The sequence below is a fragment of the Eleutherodactylus coqui genome, chromosome 6 (genome assembly GCF_035609145.1).
Source record: "Eleutherodactylus coqui strain aEleCoq1 chromosome 6, aEleCoq1.hap1, whole genome shotgun sequence".
Classification (NCBI taxonomy): Eukaryota; Metazoa; Chordata; class Amphibia; order Anura; family Eleutherodactylidae; genus Eleutherodactylus; species Eleutherodactylus coqui.
In genome coordinates, this window is record NC_089842.1 from 160,743,569 (window position 1) to 160,771,253 (window position 27,685).

The following is a 27,685-nucleotide window of genomic DNA, read 5'->3' on the forward strand; positions in this document are numbered from 1 at the left end:
ATAGTATTTTTTATTCAAAATGTTCCCAAATACTCTGATGACAAGGAATTAAAACAGTTTTTCCAGCACTTTATAGCACTGCTTTCCTATACTTTCCATATCAAGTTACTGAAAGGAGGCTGGAATCAAATCTTCTTAAATAACTGTTATTACTATGGTTACCTAAAAATAAGGTAGTGCAACATAATTTCATGCTTTATAAATCCAATCTTCCTTCAGGTGGAAAAAAGAAACACAAATCAGGCAAAAGCAAAAATAATGTTGCAATCAGCAGTCAGCAGTCAATAATGTTTGGTGCACAAAACATAACTAGTCTCTATTATACTCCGCCAAAGAAGATGATTTTAAGTAGGTAATAAGGACGCAGTTGGGCTCTAATACAATTAGCCATTGCTTTTTGTAAAGAAAAAAAATCAATTATCTGAATAAATGTTTTGTATGCCCATTTGAAACAAGTGGCTTTCGAGATTTTCTTATGTCACCTCCATTGACCCTGATGTTGATGGCTGCTTACGTTATTTCTCGCAATAAACAAGTATGTCTGTTTTTTAATGTGGTTATAAAGTTGAATATGTGGCTGTATTAACAAGAGAATTTACACATCATCATCCTGGTATTTTGTTTTATGTGTTGCAGATGTTGAATTATTTAGTAATCCATGTATTCGGTAATTGGAATATGATTACTCAGGGCCAGGCAGCTGCTGCACAAGTTGATGTCACGTTACAAAAAGTTACCCTTATGTAATGAATTGCTAAAATGATCTGTTTTTTTCATACGGTACGGGTAAACACAATATTCGGAATATATTTTCATATTAATATACACAATGAATTTGTAAGGATCTGCCAATTATCTATTGTATTTAGGGGGGTGTTGGATTTCAACATGCATGATGCTTTATTCCCACAGCAGATAAGCCACCACCAGAGGCATTGACTAGAAGCTTATTCTTCTCTCTGGTTTGAATAGAAAAAAATATGCACATTAGGAAAAATAGCTATTGGCTGAACTTCAGCAGATACTACCATTGTCAAAATCCACTAGTGATCCAACATGTTAGAATATAAGAGAGAGAGATGGATAGATAGATGTCTGCAATGTATGAAAGTTTTCAAATATAGAAGTGTTAATAGTTTATCTTTGTCAATTAGCAAAATGTAAAGTGAATGAACAAATGAGAAATGTAAATCGAATCAATATTTGGTGTGATGACCCTTTGCATGCAAAACAGCATCAATTCCTCTAGGTACACTTGCACAAAGTCAGGGATTTTGTACAATTATAATCCGGTGTATGATTAACCAATTATATCAAACAGGTGATAATAATGATCATTTTCATATGTAGGTAGAAACACAGTCATTAAGTGAAATAGAAACAGCTGTGTAGGAGACTTAAAGGAGATGTCTCGAGGAAGCAGTTAAATTTTTTTTTTGCCCAGTCCCCCCCATTAAGTACACATTACTAAGCCCCCCTGTAAATGACATTTCTAGCTGGTTCGTACTTACCGTTCCAGCGTTTCAGCAACTTATAAAAGTTTCCTCAAGATGGCCGCCGGCTCTTTCCCCGTCGCTCGCTGCAGCCCGACGTGCGCGCTCCCGAGACGCCGCCAGCTGTGTCTCCATGGCAACCGGATGCATCGCAGCCGCCGACCAGACGCCCCGCAGCCGCCGACCAGACGCCCACCGCCAGGCAGCAGGTAACCGGCGCTAGCCCCCGGCTCCCCAGCGCTAGACCCTCAGCCCAGGTGAAGGCCCCGGAGCCCAGCGCTAGGTTCCGGAGCCCAGCGCTAGTTCCCCCGGCCTAGCGGCAGCCCCCCCCGGCCTAGCGACAGCCCCCCCCCCATCGCAGCGACAGCCCCCCCGGCCTAGCGGCAGCCCCCCCCCGGCCTAGCGACAGCCCCCCCATCGCAGCGACAGCCCCCCCATCGCAGCGACAGCCCCCCCGGCCTAGCACTAGTTCCCCCATCACAGCGGCAGCCCCCCCCGGCGCAGCGACAGCCCCCCCGGCGCAGCGGCAGCCCCCCCCGGAGCAGCGGCAGCCCCCCCCCGGCGCAGCCCGGCGCAGCGGCAGCCCCCCCCCCCCGGCAAATCACTTACCTGGGAGGCTTCTCGGGGCTGCTGGGCTGGGCTGGGCTTCTCCGCTGGGCAGCTCCAGTTTCTGCACCTTCCTCTAACAGAGGAAGGTACAGAATGGCCGCTGCAGCGCGCTCCCGAGCAGTGACAGCTCGTCTGCGCATGCGCAGAAGAGCTGTAGCGGGGAGCACACTGAAGCGGCTCGTGCTGAATGGAGAAGACCGGACTGCGCAAGCGCGTCTAAAAAAGCAAGCTGCCAGCGAATTTAGACGGAACCATGGAGACGAGGACGCTAGCAACGGAGCAGGTAAGTGGAATAACTTCTGTATGGCTCATATTTAATGCACAATGTACATTACAAAGTGCATTAATATGGCCATACGGAAGTGTATACCCCAACTTGGTTTCGCGAGACCACCCCTTTAAAACTAGGTGAGGAAGAGCCAAACTCTGCTATACAGGTGAGGTTTTGGAAGACAGTTTCCTGTCACAGGTCATACACCATGGCACCATGGGCTCTCCCATATAAAAATTTCAAAGCAGACGGGGTTTTTAATCTTTTCCAATCCACTGTCTGACGTCTTCCTACATTTTGATTGATGCCTGTGCAGCTCTGATATTGGAAGGCGTCCAGCAGGGTAATCTTACTGTATATTGCCGGCCACTCTGTTGGTGGGGACCTCTCCGGCATGTGACATACTGTAGTGCTGGCTCTAGCCAGCAGATGGCACTATTGTTTAATGGCAGAAAGAGAAAGCCCCCTAGGAAACCCTGAATCCAAAATTGGAATGCAAAGGGTTAAGATGTGCTGTTGAAGCTCTGTTGAAGAAGCACAAAAAAAAAACTGACAACATTGAGGAGACTAGACACAGTGGTTGACCAAGGAAAATTAGTGCAGCAGAAGAAAGACGCATCATGCTTACTTCACATGAAAATCAGAAATTGCCCAGCAGAGGCATTAGCTCAGAAATGGCAGAAACCAATGGCACTAAGGTCTACTCCTGTTTGCAGAAGTCTTGCTAGAAATGGTCTTCATGGAAGAACTGCAGCCGAAAAGCTAAACCTTCGACATAGAAACAAGGTCAAGCAACTCAACTATGTACAAAAACATAGGTACTGGGGTGCAGAAAGATTAGATTTCTCTTTTGTTCAGAACTTTTGCACATATATATATATATATATATATATATATATATATATATATATATATATATAATGATAGATTGCTGCTTAATTATAAAGTAGTGACAAGACAGTCTAGAGCAGCGGTTGTCACTGGTTGTCTTGCAGTTTTCCATAAAATCACTTTATCAGTACCCTAGTGATAAAAGGTGTAGCGTTACTTTAAGACAAAATAAAAAGTATCTTTTTAATGCTGTTACTTAAACTATAGTTAAAATGTGTCAATTTTCGGTCATAAACCTGGAAAATGAGCTGAATTATTACTGCTGTGCTGATGGGTTCTTGTTTATATCTTTTCTGATAGCCGTACATAGAATATACAGTACACGCCGGACTGCCACATAACCCATGTAAATATTTAATGTCAGTTCTAAATATTGCTGTGAATAATTCTGTACCTCAGGAACTTCATAACAGGTTCACTTGTTGGAGGTTGTGCTAAATATTCATGCAGGAAAGATTGTATATGCAGAGTTTATAAAAAGTGATGCAGCTCTCATGCAAATGTTATATTAGCCTGGAATATACTGCATATGAGAAAATGCTTCCGATATTTGATTGAACGTGGGGAACTGAGGCCAGAGGTCAGCTAAAGGAGAACTAATAATAATAATCAGAAGTGGATGTCTCATTTCCTTGACTATATTTTAGCCATATTTCCTTAAGTGGTTGTCTTACTAAGATAATCCATGATCCATTCCTTATTAAAGCATATAAACCTAATAAGGGAGAGTCTTAATCTAACAGACCCATCTCGTTCCCATGAGATGATCCCTTTAAAAGTAATGTTAAGACGAAAAAGGGTTCACATGACAAGGACCTCAAAGGAAAACCTGACACTTGAGTCTTCTTTATTTTGTCCACTAACCAGTCATTGGATGGGACTCATTTATAGGGTGAAATTGGCCACAAGTTTTATTATATTAGGGAGTCTACAATATTCACATATTGTTATCCAAATATGCTTTAAAGGTGTAGTACAGTTGTAGGCTATTGATGGCCCATCCATAGGATAGAACACCAATAGTAGATCAGTAGTAGCCTGTATATCCGGAGGCCCCTCTTTAAGGGGGAGGTACTGTTAGGGTTTGCTGCTCAGATCTGTTTTACTACATGGGTTTTCAGCAGCATAGCTTCACAGGTGGTGTTGATTGAGCTGGCTGGGTGTGGATTGCTCCAGCCAGCCAATCCCCAAGGTCTGTTGCTCATATATACCAGCTCATCTGCTAGAGGCTGTGAACAGTGTCGTGCTCCTGCATGTCTGTACATGTGGCTGGACAGGAGGTGTCTGTGCTGCATTTAGGATGTTCAGTGTGAACAGTGTCATGCTCCTGCGTTTCTGTTCAGCTCTCAGTGCATGTAGTGTAAACGGTGTCTTGTTGTGGGTCCTTTATCATCTAGAATGAGGTAGGTCCCTAGGTTCCAGTGCGGGGTCATCCCTATAGGGACGATTATTCCGCATTGCAGGCAGGCTTCTTGGGGTTAGTTGTCTCATTGATGTGGGGTCCCATGAGACAACGAGGATCCATGAAGTGGGCTTACAGGCTTAAGTATCTTGGCCAAAATACAAACTAATACCTCTTATTGTATCGATTCCATCTGTTTATACATGCGGGTATGCTTGGTGCATGTTTTGAGCGTTGGTTTGTGGCTGTCCATGAGTATGATGTCCAGTCTGCAGTTCTGTGGTTCAGTCTGAGTTCGTCTGCCGGTGCGTATCGTGTCCAGTTCGCAGTTCTGCAGTTCACGTACCAGTAAGACTCTGAAGTGTGTTCATGTGCCAGTTTGACGTTACAGAACACATGTACACAATAAGAAAATATTTGTTCATGTCCCTTTTTGCCACTTTACAGATCAGCTGTTGCCCATCCGTGCTAGGGCCTTACAAGTCTCCTTCCACACAACTTCTAGATGATAACCTTCCTGACCCGGGACTGTAGGTCTCTCGCTAGCCAAGCCAGAGACCTACTACGCACTGATGAGCTGGTTATTATGACTGTAATTATTCTCATTTTACAGCTGTAAATGCTGGTAATGAGTTCATATCAGTATCTGACCTATAGACATGTATCACTTAGGATCTTAATCAGGGTGGCTTCACATGAGCGTTAGCGCAAATACGCTTGCCACAGCGCAGCGTATTTGCGCATGCGCAATGTTTGAAGAGCCAGTTAATCAGCCTGTTGCACACGTTTCAACACATATTACTGTAATTTTTGCGCACGCAGGGCCAGTTCACATACACGCGTGACACTTTCTTTCTGTGGAATTGAATGGCTGTTAAAGCCTAACGAAGTCCGGCTGTCTTCTTTTCCTGCATTTTGTGCAGTGTCTCACACATCCCTTTGTGTACCTGCCATAGACTGGTATGACAGTTTAACTCAGAAAAATGGAGCAGGACCTATTGTCTTTCGCACGCAAAATTTGTGTGCGCAAAACGCACTTATGACAACTAACCTATTGAAATCAACCTATTCTCTGTGTTTTGAGCGTGCAGATACTGCATGTGCAAATACATCCATCTGAAGAAGCCCTCATTTCGTATAATTTTCCAAAGTGTCTGTAAAAAATGTTGGCTGCCCATGATTTTTGAATAAGTTGTCCAGAAAAACGAACAGTGCAGGTGGCACACCCATGGGCGAGAGTGATGTTGTTTCTGGAGAAAAAAAGTAACCTTTTGACTTACTTTAACGTAATCTTATTGAAGATTGTTAAAAATGATTGGCTAGTGAGGTACATATGAAATAGTACATACATAAGGTTGTTTTACTTTCGAGAAAATGGAACGTTTTGACCCATTTTGTCTTTTTAAATTAGTTTCAACCAAGATTTAAAAATTGATTTCCTAAAAAGACTCAGAACAATTCACTCTGACTAATCTGTTCTTTAACCTGAACCACTCCTAGACAAGCAAAAATGAGAGTTCTGTGTTTTCCTTAGGAAATCAATATTTTATGATTCCAGAAACTTTGTTTTTGCTTCTTTAGGAAATATTGTCATTGAAGATGTCTTTTGAAACGACTGATGAATAGTCAAGAAGCAACAATGCTTCTACAGTGCCACCTATTGGAAAGTGGAATTCCTGCAATTCAATGTCAGAGCTTTTAACAAGCTTTGCAACAATGACTGGGCATATGAGCCAAAGCCAGAGTGTTCTCCAGAAGAAAATGATAAACCATGGTTTATCAAGACTCTTGATTTCCCATTGGAGCATGCATGGCCTTATAGGTCTTCTCACTAAATGCTCTTTCTAAGGAGAAACTATACCCTTCCCAACTTGGAGAATAGTCAACGATAGTGGTAGAACATAGATTCTCATCCAGACAGGTCCCTATCCTCAAACCCTCTGTTTCTTGATACAATGCATCTAGTCTAAAAATATGAGCTGTGAACACTATATTTATACATGGGTACGGTAAAAAGCTTCCTTGTGTGATATCAAGGGGAAATTAATAATTAGATAGCGTTCTCACTGCATTTTTCACTGTGCTGTAGGATTCTGTTTGGGGGTTATGTCAGAGGTGAAAAAATATCACTGTAAGGGAACCCCCAAATGGAAGCAAATGGAACCACTTTATTGTTCTTTTGACATAGTTTCCGTTCGGGAATTCTATCACAATGCTGTTTTCGGCACCTGTGATGTAGCCCCCAGACGGAATCCCACAGCGTTGTGAAAAACCCTATGGGAACCCTCTCTTACTGCCAGGTCTCAGAAGGGGGACACTTGGTTATCGGCTAAAGGATAGGTTTGCCCCTCTGGTACTGGACCCCTGTGTACTGCCTTTATGCAAAAATGGTAGGTTCATCCCAATAGCAAACCCAGTTTTTCTTTAAATTTGGATACTTTAGTATCAGAAATTTTTTTCTTGCAATTCTCCTTTAAAGACACACAGGAAGAGACTATATTTTTTTATTCACCGTCACTAGCAGATAAATATCTCTCCTGTGAAACATCTCACTAAGATCTGATATTACTGTTGTAAAATGAAATGGATACTGTTTGCTGCCTGCATCTCCAGGCAATATATATGCATTTTAGCTTGTTTTGGGGACTTTTCATGTGCAAGCGGTACTTTGCCTGTATTAATAGTTTTGGTCTTTGTCTTTCAAATCTCAGCAGTCATTGGGAACTATGTTACTGGTAATCCCATGTTGGAATAGTATGTTATTTGGGTTCATGCTAAGACCTGTGATATGTGTTAAATTCAGTGTGTTAAAGAAGTTTGTCCGGGGATATAAAAAAAAGAGGGTCTGTTGTTTCTTCCAGAAATAGTACAATGTCTGTCCAAGGACTGTGTCTGGTATTGTATCTCTTCCCTACTGAAGTGAATAGAGCTCACCCCTGTCCCAGGCCTCTCACTAGCAAAGCCAGACTCCTACTGTACACTGATGAAGGGCAAATACCCTGAAACAGGTGTATGTACATGGAGCCTGGCTTTGCTTTTAATTCTCAGTCATTGTTACAAGGCTTGTATAAAGAGTCTAACTTTGGCTTGGAGGAATACGGCCTTCAAATAGGTGGCATTGTGGAGGTATTATTCAATCTCTCTTATTTGTATATTACCCAGAGGAGCATGAATGGCCTTTTGAGTCTCCTCACTCACCGTCTAGGTGCTCTCCCTAAAGAGAAAATATAGCGTTTCTGACCCCCACCCTAGGCCTCTCACTAGCAAAGACAGACTCCTACTGTATACTGATGAGGGGCAAATACCCTAAAACAGTTGTCTGTGCATGAAATATGGCTTTGCTGTTAATTTTCAGTCATTGTTACAAGGCTTGTATAAAGAGTCTAACTTTGGCTTGAAGGAATGCTGCCTTTCAATAGGTGGCACTGTGGAGGTATTATTTCATCTCTCTTAGGCCGCCTGCAGATGGTCGGGTCGGATCCCGCTGCGAGTCTCGCAGCGGGACCCGACCTGAGCCCCTGCAGGGAACAGTGCAGCGCTCACCTCTCCCGTGGCTTCGGCTCTTTGATGTGCCGGCTGCCGGCCAGCCGGCACATGCACAGAGCATAGCCAGGGCGCCGAGAGAGACATTTCTGTGCGGGCTTTTGCGAGACCCGCAGAGAAATAGAGCATGCCGCAATTTGTTTTCCGCGTGAGATTTTACGTGGACAAATCGCGGCCATCTGCCTAGGATTGCATTTTTTTATGCAATCCTATGGCAGCTTCCACGGACGGAAATTCTGCGGGAAATCCTGCCGTAGAATTTCCGCTCGTGTGCAGGGAGCCTTATTTGGAGCTGATCTGAAATGCAAACACAATAGACTTTTTTTTTTCTAGCGCTGGACAAACTCCTTTAATACCAATGCCGAAATCACAGAAGCATAACAGTAGGAATACTTTTCAGCTGGTGCTGTCTACACTTCTGAGAGGGTCGGGAGATACAAGCTGAGGTGTTCCTCTATATTCCAGAGGGAGGCGTTGGACTGGTTGACAGAGAACCTCTCGAAGCATAAAGTTGAGCTCTTGTAGGTCATTGTTCCATGATCTACGTAGGTTGGCATAGACATTAGCAAGGCCTCATAGCTGGGTTCTGGCCAAACTAGTTCTAGGCTAGGCTGGTTACTAAAGTAAGCCCGCAGGGTTTCAAAGGTATTTACCAGGCTCCATGATGCTGCAGAACTTTTATTGAAGAGGAGCTAGAACAAATGCCTGTTGTCGGGCTGCAATATAAGAACAAGTTTTTGTTGCCCTTTGCCAGGTGTAGTATTATTCTCCCAATTCCAGGTATCTATGGTTTAATTCTTTGGAGCACACAATCAAAATTTAGCCCAGGTACTAGCCTAGAGATGTTGATTACACTCTCTTGTGTGAGCTTACCCAATACCCGGGTGCAGCTCCAAAAATCTTTACTCGAAGGCAAGAGTGAGCAAGGGAGTGACTGCTGTTGTGCAAACCATGCAGAGGCCATCTATCAGCCCCTGACGTTCTGCGCGTAGGGCTTTTCTGCTACTCAGTACTTTGTCAAACAGGAGCGTCTCTGTGCACATCTTCTTTTTATGCTTAATCATTTTTTTATTGAACCATTTTGGTTTTTATATAGCCATAAATACACATTTTCAATCCTCATCATTGCATGTATCTTTCATTAAACCACCTAGTACATCGGAACACAATCAGGTAGTAAAACAACCACAGTGATAAATTCCTAATTATGCACATCTTCTCTTTAATTCTCTTTGCCGCACTCTGTCCACCTTCCGGTTTTGGGTTGGCGGTTTCCCATCTGCAGCCATCCACTCCTCGTCCCTTCCCCTTTTATAGAGATCTTTCACAATGACTGAAAATACATTTTACAGAGAATATAACAGCAAAAACATTCAAAGCAATAAACGCCCCTTATACACTAGGAGCAGGGTTAGCAGTCATCTTATTATCCTTACAGGACAGACGAGATCAAACTATTGAAAATCAATGATGGACGCAGCTCACCTCCTCCTCCCTACACAGTGTGCTGTGTGTATATCACAGAGCATGCCCACAATATTCTTCCATGTAAGTCAATGAAAAAGTAGAAAAGGGCTAGAAAGTGATGGGAACAGCTCTGTTCTTCTTACCCCTTCCTGTGCATTGATTTTTATAAATATCATAGAACATGCTCCCAGCAATCTCCCATAGAAGCGGCTGACTTATTTTCTGACTTGCTTCAAAGCAAATCCCTAGAACTGCTATTGCAATAGGTTGTACAAAATGGCTTCCTCCATAATAATGTTAAGAAAATAGAATTAAAAAATCTAATCAGATAATATCAAGTAAGCTGAAAAAGTTAAAACATATACCTCATGCCAATGTGTGTGCAAAGTCATTTGTATGGCAACAGATGGTGTGTCCATGGTTATGTATTACATAGCTGCAGATACTAGTTGTGCTGCTATATGGTACCATGTGAATGTATTAGAAAACAAATTCATATGCCTCAAATTGGAAGCATATGTCCATACAACTCCATATTATACAACTCGAATCCATCATGATTGTCAAGAAGACTCTAAACAGTGGTATGTGAAATGAAAAGTAACAACCATGACTGGGCCCCCACTGCAAAGAGTCCCACCCAGATCCCTGGACGAGCACCACTTTTAAGTGGATTCACATCACAGGACACAGATCCAGTTGAGAGCCTCGGCAGAGCAGGGAGCTATTGGATCCCTACTAGGGATGAGCGAGCGTACTCGGAAAAGCACTACTCGCTCGAGTAATTTGCTTTATCCGAGTATCGCTGTGCTCGTCCCTGAAGATTTGGGTGCCGGCACAGAGCGGGGAGCTGCAGGGGAGAGCGGGGAGGAACGGAGGGGAGATCTTTCTCTCCCTCTCTCCCGCCCGCTCTCCCCTGCTCCCCGCTGCGACTCACCTGTCAGCCGCAGCGGCACCCGAATCTTCAGGGACGAGCACAGCGATACTCGGATAAAGCAAATTACTCGAGCGAGTAGTGCTTTTCCGAGTACGCTCGCTCATCTCTAATCCCTACCCCAACACTCAATCCGGTAGGCTGCAGCTGCTTTAAGCCTACAATCTTTCAAAGCTCCATGCATACTGAAGATGTCAGGCAGCTTGATGACTTCACCTAAATGGGGCAAATTACCTTTACCTCATTTGTTTTTTTGCCTTCCTCTGGATCAACATTGGGGGGGGGGGGTTATAGGTTGAACTGAATGGACAAATGTGTTTATTTGGCCTTACATACTGTTAGGTCTGCTGCCTGTGTCGGCCGCCCGCTTGCTGTTCTGGGCAGACTTGATCATCACTCTGTTTCTTCTGTATGAATGTACTTTATGTTTCTGTTTTCTACCAGCACTGAAGAAGTTAACCAGTCTCCTTATACTCGGCGCAGCTGCAGGGTTAATAGGCATTACTCTCCTACTTAGGCTGGGCTGATGCACTTCCTCTGTGCCTCAGTATTGTGTGTTTCAGACGAATTCTGGCTTGAAGACATCTGCATGACAGTCTGGACTGAATGGTAAAATAATGGGAAAGTGAATGACTCCAGTCAAAAAGGACATCATTTATGATCACTGCAGAGCACCTATGTAGAACTGGTATTTATCACTATATGCTCAGTGTATGGTGGTAATACTAGGTATACTGGGTTTTGTTCAGTAAGAGTATGGAGGTAATATTAATCGTATATTGGTATCTGTTAAATCTATGGCTGTATTATTTTTAGGTGTAACTATACAGAAAATATTATATTGCTAACTTGTCTTTGATATATACAGTGTATACATTTTTTAAGGAGGGGGTATATATCTTCATAGAACGTAGCAACACCAGTGGGACCTGTGCAATAAAGGAACATGGTCTTTGTGCTAGATTGGGGGACCCCAGGTCCAAAATTTGCCCTTGGGTTTATAGGACATTAATTACACCACTGAAAGTGAAGAATTCATAGTCTCATCTTGTACAATGTCAAATGTATGGCACTATGGTTGGTTCTGTCTGAGCGGAAAAAAGAAAAATACATTTCTATACAGTTCACATGTATTTATCGGTACAGAATTTCTTATACCTCACTGGCATTTTTATAGAATTTTTCAAGTTATTGTTGGATTTCAAATGTACATTTCTATATGGTCCAGCTTATAGCCTTTACATTTGTCTCTAAATAAAACATTAAGACATGACACAATAGGACAACGCTGGGATTTATGTTTATGTAGAGGTGGCTCCTGCCTCTCTGCATCAACCGAACATGGAGAGGGAATTTTCATGCTCAGTTCTGTTTGGGTCTGTAATTGGATAGCAATGTAGTCATGGTGCCATTGTCTATCATAGTACTCAAAAGTGTTAATAATTCCTTGTGTCTTGCGAGTACAAAGACTGGTCTGTAAGACAACTCTTGATGTATAGTTCGAGGTAAAGGCACCCAACGAGACCTTTGAGAAAAACATGTATACTCGATCATTCTCTAAATGCTGAGTAACACTTATTTAACATAATAAGCAGTAAATGTGGGTGAGGCGGTACGGCTGTAAGTCAGTGCCTGTTATCCAGGCTAGGTAATGATGAAAAAGAAACAGCAATAAAGATACATTCCTTAGCAAGAATAGGCTACACTCAGTGAAAGAGATGGAATGAAAATCAGTCTGTCCACACAGAATGTCCACAATTACTGTCTCTAGTTTAGGCCTTAGTCAGACGGGCGTTTTTTCGCGCGTTTTGCGCATGTGCATGCGTCCGGCGATTTTTTTAAAACCATTGCTTTGCAATGGTATCGGACACATGAGCGCTTTTTATGCGCTCGTCCGATAAATTATAGAACAGAAATAGGTGCGATAGGTGCGATCTGCGATTCCTGTTCTCTTCTCTATATGCACTCAATGGGGCCGGCGGCAGCAGCGCCGACCCCATTGAGAACATATAGAAGACAAATCATTCTTCTCTGCCACAGCTGTAACAGCTGTGGCAGAGAAGAACGATGTTTGCCCATTGAATTCAATGGAGCCGGCAATACAGCCGTCTCCATTGAAAGCAATGGGCTGCCGGCGATCGCGGGATGAATTGTCGGGAAGGGCTTAAATATATAAGCCCTTCCCTGCAATTCATCCAGAAATGTGTAAAAAAAAATATATATATATACTCACCTTGTCCCGGCAGACAAAGTTCAGCGCGGCCGGCCTGCAGTGGGTGTGAAGGGGGTGTGAGTGAGACTTGCCCCTGATTGGCTCAGCGCTGAGCCAATCAGAGGCAGGTCTCACTCACACCCATTCATGAATTCATGAATGGGTGAGTGAGTGCTGCCTCTGATTGGCTCAGGGGCAGCTCTCAGCTGAATGACATTCAGCTGAATGACATTCAGCTGAGAGCTGCCCCTGAGCCAATCAGAGGCAGCATTCACTCACCCATTCATGAATTCATGAATGGGTGTGAGTGAGACCTGCCTCTGATTGGCTCAGCGCTGAACCAATCAGGGGCAAGTCTGACTCACACACCCTTCATACCCACTGCAGGCCGGCCGCGCTGAACTCCGTCTGCCGGGACAAGGTGAGTATATATATATATTTTTTTTTTCTACACATTTCTGGATGAATTGCAGGGAAGGGCTTATATATTTAAGCCCTTCCCGACAATTCATCCCGCGCTCGCCCGCAGCGCATTGCTTTCAATGGAGCCGGCTGTATTGCCGGCTCCATTGAATTCAATGTGCTGGACAGCTCCGGCCCGTTTCTAATGAAACGCGGATAGGAGCAGATTTTTCGGGCGATTTTTGGGCCCCAGTCATGCGATTTGCGAATGCGCATCCGTCATGCGATCCGCAAATCGCGCAAAAAAACGCCCATGTGACTAAGGCCTCAGGGTGCATGGAATCTGGCCCTGACCATGGCCGGCGATTTTCCGTACATGGCATACTCCCGCTTCTCTGTACTGTGGGTGGTCCGCAGTTCTTTTTTTTTTTTTGACTCCTGCTTTTCCCACGTCATCGCCTAGCAATGATGTGGAATCCGCGTCCTTTCGGCAATGTCAATTGGGGAAGAGCCGTGGATCAGACAGCTTCCATTGACTTCAGTGGAAGCCATCCACGAGGAATCCGTGCAAAAATGGAGCATGCCGTGATTTTTCATCTGCAAGCAGAAACTGCACATTGGTTTCTGCTCGCGTACATTACGGAATCAGGAGGCAGATGCCCGCCGTGGATTCCGCAATTCCAATCTGCCCATATGCATGAGACCTTAAGCTTATACTTCCACGTGGGTTTGCTGTGCTCACAAAAAGAGCAATAATCCCCAGCAGGGCCAAGTCTTGGTTGTATTGCAGCAAACTAAAATGCTTCCGAGTGAGTGACTGCTTCATGCCGCCGTTACAGCGGTGACTGTTCCTCTCTTCCACAAACGCCTGGAGGGCAGGTTTCTAGCTTGGCACCATTATGGTGCGGCAGGACACATCCTGCCAAACTCTCTGGTCTCAGAGACCACCAATGACTCCAACTCCTCCCAATGGATACAGCGAGGGGCCCTAGCAAAGAAGATGCCAGAGTGGTCACACCCTGGAGGACTTCACTCCATTGTGTTAAAGCAACAACTCAAAATGAAATAACAAGATGCACTCTAAACTATATAGGGGATTATTTTTAAGGGAAAAGACATTTTAAAGGCATTATGGACCTTTACGAACATTAACCTAGACGTGAACTTTACTGCCGACTTTTTTCTTTTTTTTTCTGCCTGGAAAGGAAGATAAAGAAGTCATTTTCGAATAGACAGGATAGCTTTTCCTGTCTTTCTAGAAGAGACTACAATGCCAGACAGAGATTAATGACCTGCAAAGTGTAAGGTTTTTAAATTAATGTTACTTATTACAACCATGGCTCCAAGACAAAAAGAAAGTCATCAGCGGGGACACCACCACCCACTAATTGATTTGAGAAGTTTGGTTTATACGTATAAGCACTTTCTAGTGTTCTCTGAATGTGTCGGAGCTGGGGCTGTGACAAGTGTGACAAGCAGTTAAGCCCCTAAGCTCTTGTTTGCTGTTACAAGTGAATAGCAATGTCTTCTCACAGAATCAATCGAGGGAACGTAGTTGGTATGTTAGCAAACCCAGAGGCACGTCACAAATGAAGCAGAATATTTAAGCATTCAACCAAACTTCTAAGAAAAAAACAAATCTATAACCAATGGCAAATCCAAGATATATCAATAGTGTAAATAAATAAGTTTTTTTTTTTTTTCTTTTAAGTCATCGATAAAGCGGTTAAAAGAGTGTTTGCCGCGTTGAAGGTTGTGAATCATGTACATCCATGTCCTAAAGAAACTTTGGAGATACAGGACAACCCACTGCTTGTCAGTGAGAGTTGCTATCCTGTATGGTGGGGCACACCCATCTTTGTTTGGCTTCTTTGGTATCGTTCACATGTGCGGGCTATGGTAGTTTGCAGTCACTCCTCCCCAATCTGGGCTGGGTTGAGTGGGTGACTGCAAAATAGTCTGCGCTGAACAACTTGCTCCTCCATATCATAGTCTGGCTGACTGCATTCTTTTAGGGTAAACGGCGATTATGGCGATTGTGCCATAATGCATTTTCATATCCCTGTGTATTGTACCCAAAAGACAAATCAGCTTTGTTGTATCCCTGTACATGCACCGATAATAGAGACATATATTCACTGATGTCAAAGTAGTTGATCAAAATAGTCATAGCCCTTTACAATGGCATGTGCAACAAGCATGGTATTATTCTTCATTGCAGACTACAATTACAGCCCATGCAGTTGTTAGAATCCTAGATATGCCCCTTCTTCTACTGTCGGGAGGTAAGCAAGAAGAGGAATGGAGTAACACATGATGGCAAATTCAGACTACACACCGGATTTGTGTATACTGTGTAGTTATGGAGACATTTAAGTATGTACAGGACTTGTGTACACCATATAGCAGACTATATATTAATTATTATTACAAAGTAGCTTCATTTTCTATATTAGATGCATTGAAGCAATGCAAAATTATCTGCAAAGGTTGTAATACCCTTTAAAGTATTCCTGGGTTTTCAGATGACATTTTAGAATAAACTGCCGTGTGTACATGAGGAAAAACACAGTTTCTAGCTGTTATATGAATTGCATTCTGGATTTTTCACCATTTTCCTCTTTGCAGGGTGTATATCTGATTCTCCATCCTCTCAGGACTTGTGGGAGGAGCTGCTGCTATGCTGTGTGTGATGTGTTCTATAGACTGTACATGGAGAACTGCAGAGACTCTGTACACAGATATTTTGTTACACACACAGGCATAACTTCATCATGTAGGAGCACTGGTGTAACTATAGGGGATGCAGTTGCACCCGGGCCCAAGAGCCTTAGGGGGCTTATAAGGATTCTTTTCTCCATATAGGGAGCCCAGTACTATGAATAAACCATTATAGTTGGGGGCCCTGTTACAGGTTTTGCATTGGGACCCAGGAGCTTCAATTTACGCCTCTGTGTAGGAGTATAGTGTAAGATTTAGCAGAGCATATGTGTATTAACAGCAGCATATATCTCAGCACTAGCTCCAGGATTCATGTCTGTGTCAGTGTTTCTCCCCTCCTCCCCTCTCTGTTTTCTGCATGCAGTTCTTTGAGCAGGATGACTTCTAACCAGCTCAGCTGTCCTAGAGTCCCCTGTCAATCATATGAGAGTAGACAGTGGATAGAAACATAAAGGGAAGGAAGGCAGCTGTTGAGCTTTTAAGTGCCTGATGACTGTCCTGTCTAAAACCACCCCAAGTCATGTAATTATTATGTGGCTTATAGAACCACCCAGCTAACATCTGATTCTTTTTGTCTTGCAGATCCCCCTGCTGTTGAACCAACCTTTCAGGAAATCAGACAAGGTTTAGGCACCAGCGTCACCATGAACTGTAGGGTCCTGAGAGCTTACCCTACCCGTGTTCTCATGTATGAATGGAGGCTAGGGAGCAAACTGTTAGAGAAAGGACAATTCGACTCTCAAGATTACACAGAGCTGACTGTGAATATCCACGCCAGGGAAAATTATGGTACATACAACTGCAGCATAATTAATGAAGCTGGATCTGGACGGTGCAGTTTTCTCGTAACAGGTAAGCCCCCATAGGGTAACGATTGCATGCAACTCTGTGGTTTTCATGTTGAATTTAAAGATAAACTCTAATTTTAAACAATTTTTTCAAACAATTTTTTTCTGCTTTGCACAATAGAGATCTTAGTAACAAGTTGTGTGATACTCCAAATACTCTACATTGTTTTAAATGTTTTGGACTGGTGCTAAAAACAGATGTGGTGCTAAAAGCCTATTCATATCATAGCGTTCCAATCCGTCATCATAATGAGTCAAACAAAAGATAGCAAACAAGGAGAAAAAGTCTCACGATGTATCCCACGGATCATGCGCATGCGCATACGTACCAAGATACCCTATAGGAGGCAAAGTACGTCACATACTCACATCGCATCAGGGAGGCGGTGTGAGAAAAACCCCTTCCGTGGGTCATGTGCCATTACCCACACATTTTGAGAGGGCGATGTAACAAGTACACATCGTGCATGCGTGGCAAATCCCCACTAATATATGGCAAAGTATATAGGCATACCATGCCCTCGGGACAGTGAAAGAGAAGCCCAATCATAAAGCACATGCATAAAGGCTCATTCTGTCAGGATGTGCCTAAATGATTGTAAGGCCAAATAGATCGTTTTTTAATTAAATTGATTACATATCACTGGATGTTGGGCTAGATATTACAAAACCAGTCATGTGCCCAAACAATAGGCCCATGGGGGCAATAGAAAATTCAATCAATTGGAATGGAATATATACCCTAAAAAGAAGATGTCAAGGATATATAAAACTAGTCGTGCTATGAAAACCCCCCAGAAAAAGGGCACATATCTACACAACTCAATGCACAAAATTGAGCAACTGCTGTATTCACGTATTTTCAATTATTTATTGAGATTATAAATTTGACAAAAAGTTATTAATAAAGACAAGAACGCAATGACGCATAAAGCTGAAAATGCAGCCCCAAAAGTCCAATACGCGGTGCTTCTCCCACGATCCACTAAAAGACAAAAGAAAAGAAAATGCAGTAAATGACAACATACGAAAATGAAACTGGTATAAGGTATAAAAAACATTAAAAGAAAGGTACTGTGTTGTACTCAATATTAAGGCCTCCAGGGTGGAGGGTATCCAGCCTGAGTATCCATTGAAGCTCCGAGTATTTTTATCTACCTTCTCGGTCACCACCACGGGACAAATGTGAAACCCCATCAGTAATGCGATAACGCAGTCAACTAATAGAGTGACCCTGGCCAAAGAATGCTTGGCCACCCGGGCACTCTCATCGCAAGTCCTAATAGTTGATTTATGCTTGGATATACAAGACTTGACATCTGTGGTAGTCTTGCCCACATAAAGCAGCCCACACGGGCAGCTAATCATGTAGATGACAAAGGACAATGTGCAGGTATATCTACCACGGATGTCAAATCTCTCTTGTGTCCTTGGATGGAAAAAAGAGTGGCCTCTGATAAGATTATTGCAGCTGACGCAACTGAGGCAAGGGTAGCATCCCCGTTTAGTGACCGGTAAAAAAGTGCGACCAACTGTAGCTGAAACAATCTCATTATTAGTATTCGCCACTATATCCCTGATGTTAGGTCCCCGTCGATAACTCATCAGTGGAGGATTTTGGATTTCCTCAACATTGGGATAACACTTTCCCAGTATTTTCTTAATGTGCCAGAGACCTGAACACTAACTGGTCCAAAGACTGAAACAAAGGGGATACGTTTTTGTTGTGCCACCCTATTGTTACCCTTAAGTGACTGATCTCTTGATACTGTGTGTATTTCGGACATGAGGCAACTCATCAGCAATTTCGGATAACCCCTATTTAAAAATGTTTGACACATCACATTAACCTGATAATCAAGTTGTGGGTCATCAACGATTCTTCGCACCTGGAGCAACTGGCTCCAGGGTAATGAACGAATCATCCTTGGTGGATGTTAACTCTGGTAGTCCAACAGATTTTTATGATCAGTTGGCTTCACAAAAAGATCAGTCGTGAGACCACCATCTGATGCAGTTATCAACACATCCAAAAATTGTATCTGATGGCTGGAAAAAGAAATGGTTCCCAGAAAATCTGATTAATCTTCCGATGGAACTGGAGTAGTTCAGGTTTCATAGCTCTCCAGATGAAGAAGATGTTGTCGATATACCTCCACCAAGCCTGGACATTGATCCAAGCTGAGGAGGTATAGACGTACATCTCCTCCACCATGTTCATGTAAAGGCTGGCAAAAGTGGGGGCCACATTGGTCCCCATAGCTGTGCCGCATTTTTGCCTGTATAGGGCACCATCATATAGGAAAATGTTCTTACACAATACATCTAGAAATGAAAGAAGGAATTCTATATGCTGGCTAGACATGTCGGATCTAGAGAGCTGGTCCCTTACAGCTTCTAATCCTCTGTGGTGTTCAATGTTCGTATACAGGGAAACCATGTCAAAAGACCCCAACAGGCTGCCAGCAGTAATGGGTACATCCTTGATTTTAAGTTGGAAATCCGTGGTGTCCCAGAAACAGGATCTCGCCCCAGTCACATGTTTTCTCAATACTCTATCGAGAAATCTTGAGGCATTGCTGAATAACGATACCCTCCCCGAGCTTATGGGATGTCCAGGCGGGTTGGAGAGTACCTTGTGAAACTTGGGTAGGGAGTATAATATCAGGACCCTAGGAAATTTAAGACATAGAAAATCCCGCAACTTGTGGTCAATCACACCTGAAAGATACATATCCTCAAGGAATAATTTCAGATCACTCTGATATTTAGGTAGCGGATTGATATTCAGCAATTCATAAGTATGGGTATCAGACAGTTGTGGTATTCAATTATTTGGAAACAAAAGAGGGTGGGGGTGATACAGGAGGTACAGGGGCAGGAGATATACATGATAGGCAAAAAGGGGAAAGCCATAGGGAGGGGCAGCGAGCATGTTGTGAAGGTAGAAGACTAGATCAGGAGATTTGGTATGCTTCTTTTGAAGAGGTGTGTTTTTAAGGCGCATCTGAAGTTCTATGCGTCGGGGATTCTCCTGATGTTAGAGTGGTCTAGAGGATCAGCGCTGCTCTAGAAAAGTCCTGTAGGCGAGCATGTGAGGTTCATAGTAGAGGGCTGTTTAGCTGAGTGTGTTATCTGATCGGAGTGAGTGGGCTGGGTGGTGTATGGACAGGAGGGAAGCGATGTATGGTGGCACGGCCCATGGAGAGCTTTGTGGGTGAGGTTGATGAGTTTGAATTGAGTTCTGTAATGGGTGGGCAGCCAATGCAGTGACTGGCATAGTGCGGAGGCATCTAAGAAGCGGCTGGATAGGAAGACGAGTCTAGCTGCCGCATTTAGTATGGATTGGAGAGAGAAAAGCCTGATGTGAGGAAGTGCAATGAACAACAAGTTGCAATAGTTGAGAATGGATGAGGGCGCGAGTGTCTTTAGCATGTCCATGGTGAGGAACAGCTGGACTTTAGCAATATTCCTGAGTTGCAAGTGGCATGTTCGGGCCAAAGATTGGATGTGGGGGTAAAGGAGAGGTCAGAATCCAGTGTGACCCCAAGGCAGCGGACATTCTGTATGGGGGTTATGATAGTGCCAGATATTGATATGGAAATGTTAGGGGGAGGTCAGCTGGCAGAGGGTGGAAAAAGGAGAAGGTCCATTTTTGAGAGGTTAAGTCCTAGAAAAATGGAGGACATGGTGTTAGAGACAGCAGACAGTTGGTGATGTTTTGGAGGAATAGTGCTGAGATGTTGCGAGAAGAGGTATATAGCTGGGTGTTGTCAGCCTAGAGGTGATGTTGACGGCCAAATCTGTGGATGGTTTGTCCAATTGGGGCTATGTAGATAGAGAAAAGGAGGAGGCGAAGGTCTGAGCACTGGGGGAACCCAACAGCAAGAGGAAGCGGAGAGGAGATAGAGCCAGAGAAGGAGACGCTGAATGAGCGGGCAGAGAAGTAGGAGGAGAACCAGGAGAGAGCAGTGTCCTTTCGGCCGATAGACGAAGCATACTGAGGGGGAGGTCATGGTCAACAGTGTCAAATGCAGCAGAGAGGTCAAGGAGGATCAGTAAGGAGTAGTCAGTCCTAGACTTTGTCATCATCAGGTCATTTGTTACTTTTGTGAGGGCTATTTCGGTCGAGTGTAGGTGATGGAAGCTGGACTGGAGACGGTCGAGGAGAGAGTTATCAGAGAGAAAGCATGTGAGGCGGGAGTAGACAAGGCGTTCTAGTATTTTGAAGATAAAGTGTAGGTTGGAGATGGGTCGATAAATGGCAGCGTTGGTCAGGTCAAGGGTCAGTTTCTTTAGCAGAGGGGATATGATGGAGTGTTTGAATGAGGAGGGGAAAATACCAGAGGTCAGGGAGAGGTTGAAGATGGTGGGTAATAACAGCCATGGAAAGGGACCAGAGGAGGTGTGAGGGAAGAGAGTTGACAGCGCAGGTGGTGGGGCGAGCAGCGGAAAGCAGTATTAACATAGTGTTAAAATAATACTGCCATATATAACTAACATAATAATTTCATATAAATGCCACCATATGCAGTGTTAAATCCTTATCTCTTAAGAAGAGCCCATGTAAAATATAGGAATAGACCTCCACACATGATGTAAGAGCATACTGTATTATTACATGCATACAGGTAACGTGTAAAATAATGAAAATATTGTAAAATAACACAATTGTAAGTCAGCGGTATGTGTAGGCTGTTGGAGTACAGATTGATTTACTGTAGGAAGGCCATTAAAGGGAATCTGTCACCTGCGTAAGGCAACATGAACATGGACATGTTTTCAGTCCAATTTTTGGACCGTAAAACGAAAATCAAACAGAAATAGCACCCATTCACTTGAATAGGTGTATGCGCACAGGCTTTTTTTTTCTTAGATAGAAAAATTGCATCATATCCTTTTTCTTGTCTGATTCTCGGGATGTCCGTGTGCTGTCTGATACAAATGTCTTCCAAGAATATTGAGTGCAACTTTTAAATTGTCCATGTGCATGTAGTCTCGACGCATGAAAAGCTGACTTTTTTCAGAGTCCCATGCTCATGCTCATCTCTAGACTTGTATAGGAGAGCACATGGACAGGACTCTGAAAACAGTCAGATTTTCGTTCAGCATGCAGACTTCAGTAATGGGCACCACAGGAAGCAGGTGAGCATAAAAAACAGAACCTGGCTCCTTGCCACTACCCCTTATAAATTTATGGTGCATTACAGACCATGACGGGTTCCCATTAAGGCCGTGGAAAAATTGGGCCACAGAAGAGACCATGCATGGTTCAATCCCTGCATGGTTCAGGTAGCCAGCTGAAGGTTGACTCAGCCTTCCATCCTCCTGAGGTCGGTACCCAGCTTGATGGGGGAGTGGGTAAGAAATAAATTACCTGAATGTGCTGCGGAATACGTTGGCGCTATACAAACAACAAGTTCCTTACAGAAGGGTATTTGTTTTCTCCAAATGGCCTTACCCCTGGCTTGCCAACAATGCAGTTCCTCTAGAAAGGCAAATCTCACGAACCAGGCCCCCTCTTTATAAGGGTGCCATGTTCTCTCTGCTTTCAAAAGTTGGAGACTACTAAAGTTGCAATCTAAACTGCTAAACTTTTCAGATAAAAGAGTATCTCCATACGTAAAACGCATAAAGAAACTGAGGTTAATTCGGCAGGAAAATCTGCCTGACAGATGAATAGAAATATAATTTTATTACCTGTAGTAAAAGCTAAACTACAACATCAAGAGAAGAAAATACTACTGGAGACATTATCCTTGTCAGGAAATTGGATTTTTTTTAGGATCTCTCTTAAATTATAACTAATATATAACATTATTTGGCGTCATTTGTTTCACTTGTAATTTGCGACCTAGCATGAAGACGGAATATCTGGAGGGATGTTTAGCATGATAAGCAATAAATTGAGAGCAATTAGGAGATAAATTGATGTTACATGTGGATAACAGCAGACTCTGCTAAAACGTATTAGCTGTGTAAAGGAAATTAATGATATGCTACAACTGATTTGCTTTAAATGTTGGTTGGTTTAGTAGACCAGATACAATTTTTGCTGTTGCCAAGATATAGGCTGCTGCACATCATGAGCATTGTGTGAAGACTCAGCCCTAACCCCTTAATCCCTACAGCTTGCTTAAACTTAAAAGGGTATTCTAGGCTTTAATTGATGACCTACATTCACGTTACAGTAGTTGATCAGCAATAGTTGATCGGCAGGGATCTGCCGATCATCATCCCTGCCCATCAATTGGTCCTCTGGCCCTCTGTCAGTGCAGTGGGGCCAGACATCATCATCAGTGGACAGGGCCAAAACTGTAATAGAAGAATAGAATTGAAATCAATTGGAAGGAAGCCTTCTATTACACTTCTGGCTCAGACCGCAATGAGGAGCCAGAAGTGTAATAGAAGGCATTGCACCTATTGATTTCAACAGGAAGGAAGCAGTCTATTACACTTACTGCTCTGACCATCGATGGCGATGTTATTTATGGGACAGCTTGTCTACGGCAATCTGAATAGCTTAATATGTAAGATGGGACAGCTTGTGTACGGCAATCTGAATAGGTTAATATATAAGATGGGACAGCTTGGTCTGGGTGAAAATGTGTGTAGCTGGGTAAAGAACTGGCTCAGAGATAGAAAGCAGAGGGTAGTAGTAAATGTGTTAGTGTGTCTGCTAGGATCTGTGGTACTACACAGGTTTCCAGCTGTTTAGCCCCACAGGTGGGGGTTGATTGAGCTGCCTGGGGAGTGAATTTCTCCAGCCGGCCAGTCCCCCAGGTCTTAGACCCCTGTGTGTTAGGTGCCTGTCTCTCCAGGCGCCCCTCTTTAAGGGAGAGATAAGGTTAAGGTTCGCTGCTGGGATCTGTCATACAACATGGGTTTTCAGCAGCATAGTTTCACAGGTGGTGTTGACTGAGCTGGCTGGGTGTAGATTGCTCCAGCCAGCCAATCTCTAAAGTCTGTTGCTCATATATACCAGCTCCTTTGCTAGAGGCTGTTGGTCTTTTCTCTGTTTGTTCAGTGTTTTTTGTGTGAATAGTGTCATGCTCCTGCATGTCTGTGCATTTGGCTAGACATGATATGTCTGTGCAGTGTTCAGTATTTTCAGTGTGAACAGTGTCATGCTCCTGCGTTTCTGTGCAACTCTCGGTACGTGTAGTGTTAACTGTGTCTTGCTGTGGGTCCTTTATCATCTAGAACGAGGTAGGTCCCTAGATTCCAGTGCAGGGTCGTCCCTATCAAGATGATCGCCCTGCATTGCAGGATTGTTTGGCTAGCTGTCTCGTTAGTATAGGGATCCATTAGACAATGAGGACCTGTGAAGTAGGCTTGCAGACTTAAGTATCTTGGCCAAAATGCAAAGTAATACCTCATTTTTCATTTATTCTATCTGTTTTTACATGCGGGTATGCGTGGTGCGTGCTTTGAGCATTTATTGGTTTGTGTCTGTCCGTGAGTATGAAGTCTGTTTTGCAGTTCTGCTGTTTGATCTGGTTTCACCAGTTCATGAGTGTGAATGGCGTAACGTTTATGTCTGTTTCTCAGTCATGTCTGTGAGTTTTGAGTCCAGTTTGCAGTTCTGTGAACCGGAGTTCTGCAGAGTGTTCATGTCCCAGTTTGACGTTACAGAATACACATGTACGCAGATAAGAAGATATTTGTTCATATCCCAGTTTGCCACATTTACAAAATGGTTCGTACTCCGATTGGGCCACCGTTGCTAATGGGGTAATAATAATCTTTATTTGTATAGCGCCAACTTATTCGCTTGAGTGAAACAGGGTTGAATATTGGGCCCCATTCTGTTCAATATATTTATCATTGACCTGATAGAAGGACTGCACAGTGAAATACCAATATCTGCAGACGATACAAAATTATACAAGATAATTAATACAACTGAGGACAATGTACGGCTGCTAATGGACTTAAATAGTCTGAGGGCTTGGGCAGAAAAATGGCAAATGAATTTCAACATTGATAAATGTAAGGTTATGCACATGGGCAGGAGAAACGGATGTCACCAATATACACTAAATAGGGTACTGCTAGGGAAAAGTGAGATGGAAAAAGACCTGGGGGTACTAGTTGACTGTAGACCTAACTGGAACAATCAATGTCAGTCAGCTGCTGCAAAGAGCAAATAAAGTTTAGGAGTGCATTAAATGGGGTATAGGGGCGAGAGCCGAGAACATTATTCTTCTACTATATAAGGCACTTGTCAGGCCTCACATGGAATACTAGGTACAGTTCTTTACACCAGTACTCAGGAAAGTCATGGCAAGGCTTAAGAGGGTCAAGGGAAGGGTGACTAAATTAATAAACGGAATGGGAGAATTTGAATACCGAGAAAGGTTATAAAATTAGGAATATTTACCCTAGAATAAAGACGACTAAGGGGCGACCAAATAACTATGTATAAATACATTAGGGGACAATACAAGGATCTCTCCCATAATATTTTTATACCCAGGACGGCGATGGTAACAAGAGGACATCCTTTATGTTTATAGGAAAGAAGGTTTCATCACCAACACAGAAGGGGGTTCTTTACTGTATGAGCAGTGAGACTGTGGAACTCTCTGCCTGAGGACGTGGTGATGGCAAAATTGATTGATTGGAGTTTGAGAGAGACTAGACGTCTTTCTAGAGCTCTATGATATTACAGGATATAGACATTAAATAACCTGAAGGGTTGTTGATCTGGGGATCTTCTGACTGCCGGACTTGGAGTCATGTAAAAACTTTTCAATTGTTGATCAAGGGTTTATTCTGACTGCCATCATGGAGTCGGGAAGAAATTTATTCCCCTAAAATGGGGTAAATTGGCTTCTGCCTCATTGTTTGTTTTTTTTGCCTTCCTCTGGATCAACATGGGGGTGGAGTGGGGGGTGGGGGAAGCTGAACTGAATGGGCATTCACCTTTTTTCAGCCTAGCATACTTTGTCACTATGTTAGATTTTTGTGCAGTGAATGAACTTCAGCGGGTGACAGTGGGGAATCGGGACAGCGAATCATTAGAAAAAAAATGTAGCAAAAACAAGATTCCAGCACTATTGTACGTGCTAAAAACATTGAAGTTTATTATGTATTGACATAGTCAAAAAACTAGAACGTATTTACATGTTTCAGGCCATAGAAGATTGGTCAATCCTCATAGTTTCTACTATGAGAAAGGGCCAATCTTCTATAACCTGAAACGCCTAACAAATTTTCTAGTTTTTTGTTCCAGTCTCATGATGTTTTTATATGTCAAGATGTAATAAACGTCAATGTTTTTAGCATATGCAAGATTACTGAAATTATGTTTTTTCTACATGCCTGGATGTCTAGACTGCTTCGGGCATATATCATGCTTGGGATTGGATCCAGTTAATGAGGAGCTGACGCTCATGTATGCATGTTAATTGGACTTTCTTTAGCGTATAAGAAAAACACATCACCAGCTCTCACGATGAAGAAGACACAAATGATTATTAAGAAACAATGAAATATTAAATTCATATATCAAAAAGAACTAAGAGAAGGTGACATATATGTTGCAGCTTACGCGTTTCTAATACTTCCTTAGCTGTAGCTACAACTTAGGACATGGAGGCATCTGAAACTAGCAAGTGGCATCAGATATGTCGCCTACCTATATTTCCTTTTGTTATATGAATTCCGTAAACTTATATCATCTTCTTTTTAAGAGCTGGATTCAAACTCTGTTTCTCCATTAAAGGGGTTGTGCAGGATTTAAAAAAATAACTGTTTTCCTGTGCATAGCTTGGGTGTGGTATTGCAGCTTATACCTCTTTTAGACGAGCCGATTCTCATTTTAGCGAGTGAATGAGTGAGTCACATCACCACTAACTCGTTCACTCTTGCTCAGCCTGTTTAGACAGGCAGATCATTGTTTATTGCAGGGAGCGCGGCACTGTTTCTGAAGAATTTCTTTAATATTTCAACCTTTTAGTCTTATTCAAAAACTTGCTGGAAGTATCATAGAGAGTTTAGAAAGGAAACGCATTTTAAAAACAAATTTCACACGTTCCAGGATGGCGAAAATGCATTCATCACTGAGAACTAGAAGTGATTCCGTTTTTTTTTTTCGGTGACTGTATGCTCTGCAGGTCTCTATAGACTGACAAAAGAAAAGAAGGAGAGAGAGGAGAATCTACAGCTCTGCCTTAAGCATCACCACTTCCCAGCTGATCAAACCGAGTGTGTTAGTCTCCTTGTCAGGAATCACACCAGTACTGTAGAGCTGCAGGCATTTCTAATATGCTAAACAAGGACATGTTTTCTGAAGAAAGTCATTTTTTTCCCTTTGATCTTGATTTTAATTCAGACTTTCAGAGTAACTGAAGGTTAAGCAAATCTAAAAATACATCCTCATTATGCAAAGGTGGTTCACAGGCGCTGGTGGGTTCTTGGACTTCTGTACACTTTTGACTTACATGTTCTAGACTGCATTGGTTATCAGATTTTGTTGAATTAGAAGTTCATTTACTTTGATCCTTGTGCCATAATGCACCAACTCCCTAATCAGAGTATTTGTATATGATATAGACAGGCATTGTATAGAATGTGTAGGCAATCTATAGGCTGTGGGAGATACGAAATCTGTGTTTTATTCATGTATGCTATATACATTCCATGTGCATTGTATAGAATACCTAGGCATTATACAGAATGACCAATACTATTGTAGCGGATTCAGGCACTAGGGTGAAGCCTCAGGTGTAGCAGCCACAAGTCTGGAGAGTAGTCAAACAAGAGCCAACAGTCAGCAATTGGAGGTCTCGGTTAGCAGTACATATGGATGACGTGGTTAGCGTAGTCAGAGGGCAAGCCAGGGGTCAGCAACAGGAGGTCTCTGTTTGCAGTACAGATGGATGAGG

At 43.0% G+C, this 27,685-nt stretch overlaps 1 protein-coding gene across 2 annotated transcripts in view; it reads left to right on the forward strand.

Annotated features, from left to right (window-relative positions):
* The window catches only part of MDGA2 (MAM domain containing glycosylphosphatidylinositol anchor 2), a 646,753-nt gene that overhangs the window by 537,537 nt on the left and 81,531 nt on the right, over nucleotides 1–27,685 (forward strand). For both annotated transcript variants that reach the window (XM_066608091.1, XM_066608092.1), the window contains exon 9: nucleotides 16,528–16,797. In XM_066608091.1, the coding sequence (XP_066464188.1) occupies nucleotides 16,528–16,797 (270 nt within the window). The remainder of the gene's footprint in view (nucleotides 1–16,527; nucleotides 16,798–27,685) is intronic.